The 11,676-nt window shown below is 53.2% G+C and overlaps 2 protein-coding genes across 26 annotated transcripts; one reads left to right on the top strand and one right to left on the bottom strand.

Annotated features, from left to right (window-relative positions):
- Positions 1-50: 50 nt before the first annotated feature.
- On the bottom strand, positions 51-5,098 carry Garin5a (golgi associated RAB2 interactor 5A). Of its 23 annotated transcripts, none has more exons than XM_087569180.1 (5): positions 4,960-5,066; positions 4,657-4,801; positions 4,080-4,210; positions 1,253-1,523; positions 51-273 (listed from the first exon to the last, which is right to left on the bottom strand). In XM_087569180.1, the coding sequence occupies exons 3-5, from the start codon at positions 4,172-4,174 to the stop codon at positions 262-264; spliced, it is 378 nt and encodes a 125-aa protein (XP_087425306.1). In that variant the 5' UTR covers positions 4,175-4,210; positions 4,657-4,801; positions 4,960-5,066; the 3' UTR covers positions 51-261. The 23 variants fall into 23 exon arrangements, with proteins under 23 accessions (XP_087425306.1, XP_087425267.1, XP_087425273.1 ...); XM_087569141.1 differs by having other exon boundaries at positions 1,195-1,523; positions 4,657-4,775; XM_087569147.1 differs by having other exon boundaries at positions 4,657-4,775.
- A 132-nt stretch (positions 5,099-5,230) lies between these two features.
- On the top strand, positions 5,231-11,563 carry Emc10 (ER membrane protein complex subunit 10). 3 transcript variants are annotated; one of them, XR_015683438.1, is made up of 8 exons: positions 5,263-5,437; positions 6,688-6,760; positions 8,316-8,425; positions 9,043-9,147; positions 9,375-9,556; positions 9,651-9,744; positions 10,303-10,515; positions 10,696-11,563. XR_015683438.1 is itself a non-coding variant. In XM_087654655.1 (8 exons), the coding sequence occupies exons 1-7, from the start codon at positions 5,294-5,296 to the stop codon at positions 10,513-10,515; spliced, it is 795 nt and encodes a 264-aa protein (XP_087510781.1). In that variant the 5' UTR covers positions 5,263-5,293; the 3' UTR covers positions 10,696-11,563. The 3 variants fall into 3 exon arrangements, 2 of the variants coding, with proteins under 2 accessions (NP_001004221.2, XP_087510781.1); XM_087654655.1 differs by having other exon boundaries at positions 10,429-10,515; NM_001004221.2 differs by lacking the exon at positions 10,303-10,515 and having other exon boundaries at positions 5,231-5,437; positions 10,696-11,559.
- The last annotated feature ends 113 nt before the right edge of the window (positions 11,564-11,676 follow it).

Here is an 11,676-nt window from a genome sequence, read left to right as displayed (position 1 = left end):
GGGTGGGGTTATTCAAACTCTTGGGGTAAAGGACAGACACCTCCACAAGGCAGCCTTAAAGATCAGATCTCATTGAGGGAACTGCATGCCATGGCATTTACAGGAGTAAAAGGTGAAGCTCACGTCCTGTGGCCTGAGCTCTTGAAAATTACCTACAGCGAGGAGGAGACAGGCCGGTCACCACCCACATGGGTACAGCTGTTATTTTAGCTATCTGGAAGGCTGAGGCAGAGGTAGAGAGGCCAGAGACATCTTGGGCAATTAAATGATATCCTGCATTAAAAGTAAAAGAGAGAACTTGGGGACTCAGTGGTAGAGTCCTTGTCTAGACCTCATAGTGAGGGGATGGGGTGTGGCTTAGTGGTAGAGTGATTCCTTAGAATGTGGAGGCTCTGGATTTCACCTCCAGCAGAGGGAAAAGAAGGGAAACCAATGGAAAAACCCTTGCAACCACTGCACAAAAGGCATAGAAAGATGGGGAAGACCTGAAGGCAGCCTGTTGCCTTCCTTGGTGATTGTGACATAAAGAACCAGGGTTTGGGTATTAGTTCTTAAGAGCCTGATCTTTATTAAGTTTAAAAATCCATCTCTCTGGCTCTGAGCTGAGCTGGCTTGATTTCTGGTCCTTTGGTGATCTGGAAGGATCTTGGCTGAATCAGAGCCCCCAGAGTTCTGAGACCTGCGGGTCGAGTCTGGCCTCTGTGGCATGAAACTAAGGAGAGTGTACATCTGAGAGCCTGACCAGCATGGGGGTCTGAGTCTGAGATAGGTGGGCCCGTGGATGTCTTGGGAAGAGGCCTCACCTGCCACAACTGTCCTCTCCTGTTCCTTTTCCAGGGAATGGCCATGTATGTATGGCCAGGCAGAGCCCACCCCTTCAGTGAGTAGGCTTCTCTCCCTAGAACCCACTTGGTGTCAAACAGAGGCTGGAAGAGGGCTGTGTGCTCTCTTTTAGGGCACCTGGGCTAGCAATACCAGTCACACGGTCCCTAGTCTGCTGCACACACTATAACCTTCTCCTTAGAACCCCTAAGAAGATGGAAAAGGGAGGAGTTCCTCTCTCCTTAGGCCTAGAGATCTAGGACGGGTTTTCATTCCTCAGACCCAGGGGCCCAGGCTCCAACCCTCCTCCCTGAAACCCTGGTATCCAGGATCCAGCCTTCCTCCCTCAGACCCAGGCCCCAGCAGGCCTACCTGGTCCCTTTCCATCCTTCCTGGCCCAACATCCCTGGGCTCGAGGTCCCGCCCTCACCTCCGGGGGCTGCAACTGCCCCTCCTCGACCTCATCCTCATCCTCAGACTCCTCAGGCACAGTGTCCTCATGTGTGAAGGGCACTGCGCAGGTGGGCGAGTGGAATCGCAGGCGGTAGAGCAGCCGCACCCAGCGTCCGAACTCGCAGTCACGGGTCTCTGGCGGAGCGCGCAGTTGCAAGTAAAAGGCGCGGCCAGTTCGGAACTTAACCTTGAGCTGCTGGCGGCTCACGTCATGAACAAACAGCTGCACGAATTGCAAGGGAAACAGCCTGAAGAGAGAAAGGGCAGCTCAGTCATGGCCTTGTGTTTCTTATCCCATCGCCATCCATTGCAGGCTCCCACTACTGGATGGACTGTGTGATGCTTAGAGTGGCCAGCTATGGACCCCTGCCTCAACCTCCTCTCTTGCATCCTGGTCCTGTCCTCTCAGATTCCTCGAAGCTATACCTTCCAGTTGTACTTCGAATCCCTATATCTCCATCTGAGCCCCATGCTTAGTTTGGTCCAATCAAAGCCAAGGTCGGGTCCTCATCATGGACTCCTCTGCTTGGGGGAAGGGGACAGAAGGGTCTCCCCTGGCCTGTTTATAATATTGATCGCTCTACTTGACAGTTCTCCATCTGTCCTGTTGACTTCACCAGTGGCTGATGTGAGCTCCTTGGATTCTGAACTCTGGGTTGATTCTGCTGTTTTCCGTGATATGGTTAACCACTGGAAGGATGCTCATAAAATATTTGAATAAATGTATTGCTCACACTTTCAGCTAGATTTAAGGTCCAACAAAGGAAAGGAAGATACAGTCCAGAGAGAGCAACCTGGCTCAGGCCACACAGAAAGGTGTGGAAACAAAGCCTGTGTTCATAACTCTGGGGCTTGTTGGCTACAGCAAGGAAGGGATCACCACATCCTCCTCTGGCCTGGTTCTACTGCTTTAGAGGAATGGTTGTGTCCAACCTCTTCATTCCTGTGCACACAAATACATATAACACATGCCTTCTGCTTCATGGTGTCCCTTGGTGGACAATGGATTTCCCTTAAATGTAACAGCTCTCGAGGTGACATTTACACACTGCTCATACGTGCCAGGTGCTTCATGAGCCATAGAGAGGAAGAGCTGTCCTGTCACCCTGTGTTCCAGATGAGGAGACTGACCACAGTGCAGACAGGATTGATCCTAAGCTCTGGGATCAAGAATGTTCCAGCCACAGGGTAGTCAAGTTGACTTAGCCTGGTTCCAGGAGGAGCCTGGAGTAGAGTTGGGGCTGATCGTCAACAGGGTTTGTTTTTTGACAATGATTCAGTAGCCCAGGCTGGCTTAGAACCAGTTGTGTCACTAAGCCTGGCCCTGAACTTCTGATCCTCCTGTCTCCCTGTCCTCTCCTGTTCCTTTTCCAGGGAATGGCCATGTATGTATGGCCAGGCAGAGCCCACCCCTTCAGTGAGTAGGCTTCTCTCCCTAGAACCCACTTGGTGTCAAACAGAGGCTGGAGAGGGCTGTGTGCTCTCTTTTAGGGCACCTGGGCTAGCAATACCAGTCACACGGTCCCTAGTCTGCTGCACACACTATAACCTTCTCCTTAGAACCCCTAAGAAGACGGAAAAAGGGAGGAGTTCCTCTCTCCTTAGGTCTGGGATTACAGTTTCCTAAGTTTTGTACCACTTTGTTAGGTGGAGGCAGGCAAAGACAGGGTCCGAGAGACCCCAAGCTTGCATTTAATATTCAAAGCCTGTTGTTGGAAACTATGTATCTTACCAGGGCAGAAAACTGAGTAATGTGTTCTCTTAGGTAAGGAGATAATTGGATGAATTCAGATATTTTTTTCTTTCACCTCCCCACCACACCCCCTTTCTTTTTTTTTTTTTTTAAGACAAAGTCTCATATAGTCTTGGGTAACTGGAATTTGTATTTCAGGCTGCCTCTCAAGTGCTGTGATTAAACATGTGGTCCACTGTGTCCAGCTAAATCCTTCTATTCTTTCCTTCCTCCCTTCCCTTTTTGCATGTGGTGGTCACAGGTTAGTGACTTGCATGTGCATGTGCACTTGCATGTGCTGGTCACATGTGGTGGTCACAGGTTAATGCTAAGGGTCTTCCTTCCTCTATCATTCTCCCACCTCATTTTTGGAGAGTTTTCACTTAACCTGGAGCCCAATGACTGGAGAGACTGGCTGGCTAGCAAGCTCCAAGCCTATCTCTGTCTCTCCCAACACTGGGATTTCCGTGGTTCTTGGCTTTTTAATATGGCTGGGATGACAAGCCTGTACCACTAGGCCTGGCCCTTTTCTATTTTCTCCCTGTCTTTTATGAACTGAGATAGGATGAGAAAGGATTCAGGTCTCCACAAATACCAGAGTGTGTACATGTAGCTACAAGTGTGTAAATGTTTCCTGTTTGCAGCTGAAATGGGACAAGGCCTAGGCTGGGGAAAGGGATGTTCTGTGTGGGGTTTGTACTTGGTGGTATTGATTTTCACAAGTTTTCAATGAGAGGGGCAGAGCAGAGCAGTGGACTGTAAGGAGCCTCAGGTTCTAGTCCTGATATCTGTGAGACCCTGAGCCATGGACCCAGTCTTTGAGCCTTACTTTATCTCTCTGGGACAGAGTAGTACTTGGAAAGCAGAAAGCATTGTGTAAACAGTCACCATCCTGACCCTGTGATGTCACCGAGGACTGTCCTCCCTCATCTTGTCTGACTTCTGACCTCTGTGAAGTGCCCTGTCATTTTTCTTAGTGGAGAAGTCTGGTGGTGCACTTGGTCCCCGGAGCCTAGGTGGCAAAATGTCGACAGGGAGGTTGGAGGAAGTTGGGACTTGAAGGGGCAGTCACCCGAGGAGCTGCAGGTGTCCATTCTCCTTGTCAGGGCCGGCTAGCAGCAGCAGGTCTGGCAGCTCCAGGGCAGGGCTAGAGGCTGCCACCCCCATGGTGACCTTGTTGGCGACTTCTCCAAACCGGGTCACCTGGGGCCAGAGGTTAGAGGCACGATAGATGGAGAACAGAATTCAACAGGGATCTGATGGGTGTTGGGAATCTCGACAGAGTGACAGGTCGTGAACTAGTGGAGACCAGGTTAGGAGCTGGGAATGTGGCTCAGTATATAAGCACATGCCTAGAATCCCCCAGTGAGGGGCTGCACTAAGGGGTAGAGCCCCTGCCTAATTTGAGTGAAGCTCTGGGTAACACCCACATTACCACTAAAAAGAAAAAAGAAAGTTGTGGGCTAGAGATGTTAGGATCAAAGGACAAGAACCATATGTGTGTACAGTCAAGGAAACTGAGACAAAGGCTTCTGAAGCCACAAAAAGCCCAGCGGGCTCAGAAATTATGTGGAACACTTGGAGTTCCAAAGAGTGATAAATGACTGGGGCTCCGTACATCAACGGGTTGGAGGTCCGGGGCTCCACACCTGCACGAAGTTGCTCTCAAAGATGGGAAAGTCGCGCAGCTGGTCGAACTCGCCGCTCAGGAGGTGGCGCTGGAGTCGCCCAGGGCGGCACGGGGCGTAGGCTTGAGCCAAGGGGCGGTCTGCAGGGGCGAAGGGTTGGCATCCACTCCAGGATGCCAGGTACCTGTACTCTGACCGGGGGCGCACGCGGGGCAAAGGCCTCCGCATTGCTGGCCCCATGCCTTCCCCGGCTCCCTCACTAGGGCCAACCCCTCCAGGCAGAACTCCTTTTGTCACCTTCCATCCCCTCCGAACTAGTCTCACCTGCTCTGCCGGAAGCCGGCTTAAGATCTCGTCCGCCCTTCATCGCCACGCCCCGGCCCTGGGTAGTAGGAACGCCGGGTGAAGCCTGGGACAGACAGATAAAGGGTGGGGCCTAGAGCTTGTGACTTTACAATAGGTGGCCCAGCGTTCCTTGACGTCATGAACGTCACCTCTCTCCGAGGCTGTGTCACCGGGGACGTGAACCCTAGAGGCCCGGATGGAGAAATGGCCATCCTAACTGCGGGAGCAGGCGAACGGGCGCTAGTGCGCAGGCGCGGCATGCGGCGCAGGCGCACGAGCCTCAGGATGAGATCTGTGTTTCCTAGGGTGCTGTATGGCGCTCGGCTCTTCCCAGCGCTTCGGTATGGTGGCCGCGGGTGCCGGCGTGACCCAGCTGCTAGTGCTCTTGTTGATGGTAGCCGCGGTTCCTAGCAGAGCCCGGGGCAGCGGCTGCCGGGTCGGAGCCGCCGCGCGCGGGGTGAGTGCTAGTGGCCGGGGCGGGGCGGCCTCCTGTGGGTGCTAGATGGCCTTCTCATGAATATTCATGAAAGGATGTGGTTTGCTTGGAACTTGGGCTGCGTGGCTTGGTGGTGCTAGCTAGCCTTTCATCTCAGTGCTCCGGAGGCTGAGGCTGGAGGATCAAGGAGTTTAAGGCTAACTTGGGCTGCTTGAGATCGTCTCAAAAATACAAAAATGGGGGTGTGATGGTGCACGCTTTCAATACTTCTATTCAGGTGGCAGAGGCAGGTGGATTTCTGAGTTCCAGGCCAACCTAGTACAAAGGGAGTTCTAGGCCAGACAGGGCTACATAGTGAGACCCTAACTCAATAAGTAAATAATAAAGCTATGGTAGGGCAGGGAAGCAGTGCCGTTGTGCAATGGGTGGAGTCATGTTCCTGAATATGCATGAGGAAGCCAGGTGCTGTAGGATGCCTGGGTAGGAGAAGCTTTAAATTAAGACATCTAAGGCATAGCCCTGGGCGTGGGGTGCAATCTTGACAACCTAGGTGTGCAAGGTCACCCTGGGTTACTTAAGGCCCTGTTTCAAAAAACCCAAAAATGGGGTGCTGGAGAAATGGGGCCAAGAGAACTGGCCGCTTTTCTGGAGTACCTGCGTTCGATTTCTAGCACCCATCTGGAGGCTCACAACTGCCTGTTAACTTCCGTTCCTGGGTATTGGACATTGTGTCCAATACCCAGGAACTTGCAAACATCTGTGCACAAAATTAAAAAAAGAAAAACCACAAAAAATTAAGTTGTTGTTGGTGCTTATCTGTAATCCCAAGCACTCAGTAGACGTAGGCAGGAGAGAAGTGGAATTCTTGACAATGTGAATGGTTGGGGTATGAACACGTGCCAAGGATGCCAGTGCCTGTGAATTCATGAATGGGGAGCAGAGTGTGGTGGTGCTTGCCTGTATTAGCACTAGGTGGTGGAGGTGCAAGAATTGTGGATTAGAGGCTAACTTGGGCTTTGCAGTGAGACTCTCAAAAACAAAAAGATAATGACCTGGGCATTGGACGGTAGAGTAACGGCTTGTAGGGTTTTCTTTGTGCTATGGAAATCAACGACATGAATATTCATGAACCCAGGGAAAGCCCTTGTGATTGGATGTGAGCATGAAGCTAAGGCTTGTCCTTCAGCCTGTCATTCTGTCCTGGTGTCAGTGGATTCTGCCCTGTCCAGAGCTCGAGTGGTTCTTACTTGGGGTCCTTGTCTCTCCTGCAGGTGGGAGCTGATGGCCATGAAGCTGAGGGCTGTGGCACTGTGGCATTGCTGCTGGAACATTCATTTGAGATTGGTGAGATCAGTGGGTCTTCAACCTTACACATATCCTTTGGCGGAGAGCCAAAACCAGAGATAGGAAAAGAGAAGTTGTTTTTAGGTGCCCCATACTTGTGGCTTCAAGGGTTCAAGGGTTTAATGCATACCCAAGGGTATGAAAATTATAAATATACACCTATACCTATATATGCATACATATAAGTGTATACACATACCACATGTACATACACACATGTATGCATATGTAAATGTACATATGTGTACATGTGCACAGCATACATGTGCATGTGTGATAGCTAAAGGAAGTATTTTATGCCAGGTAGCCGTCTTGGTACCCTCTAGCCACTTGTCACTGATTCTAGTGCCTGGAAGATAGGTTTTTAGTGACTCCCACACAGAATGTACAGCTGTGACCATCTTCTTATGATATGGGGTAATTGGGCTTTTTTGGCTTTTAGAACTTGCTTACACAGATGCCCAAAGATTGTTTAACTTGTCAGGACAGAACAGTTTTTGCCTGCTCATATAGATATTGAAGGTCTTCTTGTGGTTTTCACCTTTAAAATTTTATTTTCTTCCACAATTCCAGTTAGATCATAGTAGGGGAGTCAAATCAGGAACTTCAAACAGCTGGTTACATCACATCCATAGTCCAGAGCAGAGAGAAATTAATGCACACATGCGTGCTTATGCTCAGCCTAGGGTTAGGGCCCAAACCTAGGGAATGGCATCACCCACAGTGGGTGGGCCTTCCTACCTCAGTGAATGTGATCTAGACAGTCGCCTGCAGATATGCCTGCAGCCCAGCCTGATCTAGACATCCCTCACAGAGACTCTTCTCTGGTGATTCTAGATTGTGTCAGGTTGGCCATCAGGGCCCCCGACTACTCATGTAGCCAGCTGTCAATCTTGACAGGATCTCCCTCCATAATGTGTACTATTGCTAACTTGTATTTAATTTCTTTTATACAAATGAAATTTATAGAAATGAAATTTCTTTTATAGAAGTTAAATAAAGTTAGCCTCACATATTCACATCTGGGTGCATACACATGTGTGTCTATGTGCACACATATACATATGTGCACAGGAATATATATATATATCTGTGTGTATATAATTATTTCCTTCTTGCCTCCAGACCTGTAGGAGCAACCCCAGACCCAGTCAGCTGAAGAAGGATGTCAGAACAGACTTCTCTAGCCTCTGACCTGTCTCTTGCCTCCTCCATTCCCACAGATAGCCCTAGTTAGTCTTGTGAGGCAGTAGTGGAAGCATTGGCCCAGTTTGCTGCAGAAGCTGCCTGGGGCAGCACCACAAGACCCCCCTCTTTCAGGGAAGGCTGAGCTGGGCCAGCCCCAACGTCAGCCTGACTGAAGAGGGTGTGAGCTTTGCTGTCAGACTGGCCCTTAGCTTTGCTCACAGCTCCTTAATAGAGTCAGGCACTGTGACAGCTGGGCCTGGGGCAGTGCAGTACCTAACAGGAAACAGGTAGGTGAAGAAGCCTCCTGTCACCGAGATGGGGCAGGCCACACTGTAGGCGATTGTAAACGAGCCCAGTCCCTCCACAGGTGATGGCGCCAACTTCCAGAAGCGTGGCTCTCTGCTCTGGAACCAGCAGGACGGCACCTTGTCGGCGACACAGCGACAGCTCAGCGAGGAAGAGCGGGGCCGACTCCGGGTGAGGCCTGTGCAGCTGAGTGGGCTTGGCGCCTAACTTAGGCAGCCTTCCCCACGAGAGAGCCCAGAACAGCTGCCATCGACAGCAGGCTCCTTTCAAGTGTCAGCCTTGTCTGGAGTGGGCTCTGTCCGTGTTCCCACCAGAAGCTGCCGTGCTGCAGTTTTATTTCTGCCCAGTGTGAGGGTGTCAGGGACATTTGTTGTAGTGGCAAATCCAGTGCCTGGATGCCTTCTGTGTGCAGAAAGGCAGCAAGAAGCCTGTCTGCCTCTCTGCTTGCTCTCCATGGGGTTCTCTGTCCTAGCTGCCCACATAGACAACTATTTGTAGCATCTGGGTTTAGTGTGTTTAGTGTGGGGATCAGGTGTGGCTGGATCCAGGCACAGGAGTGCTGGATGCACACTGATGTGCTGATGCCCTAGGTGGCTTCTCCTCTGGGGTAAGGCAGCCTAGCTGTTTTAGCCTCACTTGGTAGAGAGGCCAACCCTATGGAAAGAGTTCTGGGCTGGTTCTTGTTAGCCAGAGGTTGTGGGAGGTGCTGCGAGGACAAGGCTAGGGGAGTGTTCTGACCAGCATGGTGGGCTGGCACTCCAGTTCATGGGACCCTGTATAACCTGCAGGATGTGGCTGCTGTCAATGGCCTCTACAGGGTTCGGGTCCCAAGGCGGCCTGGGACACTTGATGGTTCAGAAGCTGGTGGCCACGTGTCTTCCTTTGTCCCAGCGGTAAGTCACTGACATCCTCATTCCTGCTTGCCTCAGTGTCCCCAGCCTTCTGGAGCCCTTCCTGTGGGGCCCCGAGGAACTGTTTAGCTTGAACCGCTGCAGTGGGTGATGGTCCAAGGGACCTGGAGATGGAGATGGGGTTCTAGAGAGTACTTGTGCATTTGTGGGGGAGCACAGCAGAGCCCGGTAGCTCTCTGACTACCCTCACCCCACCCCGTCTTCCACAGTGTTCCCTGGTTGAGTCACATCTCTCGGACCAGCTGACCTTGCACGTGGATGTGGCTGGCAACGTGGTAGGCCTGTCGGTGGTAGTGTACCCCGGGGGCTGCCGGGGCTCTGAGGTGGAAGATGAGGACCTGGAGCTGTTCAATACATCTGTTCATCTGCGGCCTCCAGGCACCGCTCCAGGGTGAGAGCTGGAGGGAGACCAGGGCTACTGGCTGCCTCTGACGCCCAGGTACTGGGGCTCTGCCCCTCACCGTGCCCCTTCCCTCCATGTTTAGCCCCGAGACGGCGGCCTTCATTGAGCGGCTGGAGATGGAGCAGGCCCAGAAGGCCAAGAATCCTCAGGAACAGAAGTCTTTCTTTGCCAAATACGTGAGTGTGGCTTGATGACCCCCTGATGTGGCCTGTGGGAGGCTGAGGGCTGTGAACCCCACCTAGTTGTCCAGGGCTAAGTAGCTCTAGCGTCTGGGCTGGGTTGGGAGTGCAGGTGCAGGCATCCCAGGCCTTCTGGGAGCAGAGCGGGGTGGAAGGTAGCTGGGTGTGGACAGGAAAGCTATGGGCACGTGTGCAGGAGGGCCAGGAGGAAGGGGCAGCCCCGTACTCTTGAGAAGTGAGGGGTTGAATAGCCTGAGCCCATGGGGCCTGGGCCTGGAAGTCCTGGAGTAGGTGCAGGGATGCAGGTGGAGGTGCGGAGGAACCCGGAGGGCAGCCTGCCAGCCTGAGGTGTCTGTAATGGCCAGGCTTCCTGAGTGGGGCTGGGATGTGGAGGGGGGACCCTTTTGAGGAGCTGGCTACACGTAGTCCTCCAGCCCTTGAGGCTGGAGACTTGTGCCAGCCCTAATAAGGTAAGCTGGGCAAGGCCAGCAGGGCTCAAGGGAGAGGTAGGAGGGTGTTGAGGCTGTAGACACTGAGCCAAGCCCTTTCCCCTAGGGGCCTCAGAAGCCCCCCCATTTCAGGAACTGAGGTCTGGCAAACCTCAGCCCTTGCGTCTCTGCACTTACCTGAGGCTGGTCCTTCCCATGGCTGGGCTGCTGACCTGCCTCCCTCCCTCCTCAGTGGCACCTCATCCTGGGGGGGGCCGTGTTGCTCACAGCCCTGCGTCCTGCTGCCCCAGGGCCTGCGCCAGCGCCAACGGAGGCCTAAGTGAGGACCCAGTCCCCTGCCCGCCTTGCCCTCTGCCCGTGCCCTCCTGTCCCTCCTGTCCCCTGCCCTGGCCCTGCCTGTAGTGACTAGGGGACCCAGCCCCTCCCCTCTGTGGCCCTGGCCCTCATCACTTACCTCTGTTCCTCTTTGCCTGTCTCTGTCCGTCTGTCTTGCCTGCAGTGGATGTACATCATTCCAGTCGTGCTGTTCCTCATGATGTCGGGAGCGCCGGACGCCGGGGGCCAGGGCGGTGGTGGGGGTGGGGGCAGCAGCCGGTGAGCAGCTGTGCCACCTAGAGCCCCTCAGAGCCTCTTGTCCTTGGCCAGCCCTAGAAGGACTCTATCTCCCTGTTGCATGAATATGGAAGGCCGTCCCTTCCCATGAGCCCTCTGGCCTTCTTGTAAGTCCCTCATTCTCTCCCTGAGCCTCTCTCTCTGTTCCTGTTGACTGAGAGTTGGGTGTAGCTCCCTGTAGCCAGCTCACTGGCTTCCCTGGGCACTGCAGCTGTGTCCCACCATGTGGTACCGTGTCCCTCTTTCTGCTAACCGCCTGTCCCACTCCACTCCACCATACACTTTGGGAACTTGCCGAGCTCTCTCCAGCCTCTGTGCCTTTGCCCTGCAGCCCTGTTCACCCTCACTGTCACACTCAGGCTCTTTGCCAAGGATATGTGGCCCAGAGGCCTCTGCTGTTAGTGGCTGGGTCTGCCTCCAGCCCACTCTTCATGTGGCATGCCATGCTGTGCTCTGCCCCCCCCTCTGGTGCCCCAGAATACCATGGTGACTTTCACCACTATCCTTTCGGTCTCTGGATGTCCAGCCTGGATCCATCACCAGGAGAGGACTGTGGGCCTCCATGTTAGTCTGTCTTCTGTGAATGCACACTCTAGTAACTTGTGTGCAGGTTTTGAGAGCCAGTTTTGCACTAGCTGCTCGACAGCTGCTGGCATGGCCGTGCTCTTGCACATGCACGGCCGTGGGCATGGGGATTGCTGTGCAGCCTCAGCTATGCTGTGGCTGTTGATTAAACCATCCCCTAAACAGCCACAGTTCACCTTGCTTCCTGCCTTCTGTGCTTGTAAGTAGTCCTGGGTCGCTGCGGTCGTTCGTCCAGTTTATGTTTGGATGGCTTCTTAAAGCATGTTACAAAGGGATGCCTGGG

The sequence above is a fragment of the Rattus norvegicus genome, chromosome 1 (genome assembly GCF_021556685.1).
Source record: "Rattus norvegicus strain SHRSP/BbbUtx chromosome 1, alternate assembly SHRSP_T2T, whole genome shotgun sequence".
Lineage (NCBI taxonomy): Eukaryota > Metazoa > Chordata > Mammalia > Rodentia > Muridae > Rattus > Rattus norvegicus.
This window is presented reverse-complemented; position numbering and strand designations above follow the sequence as displayed.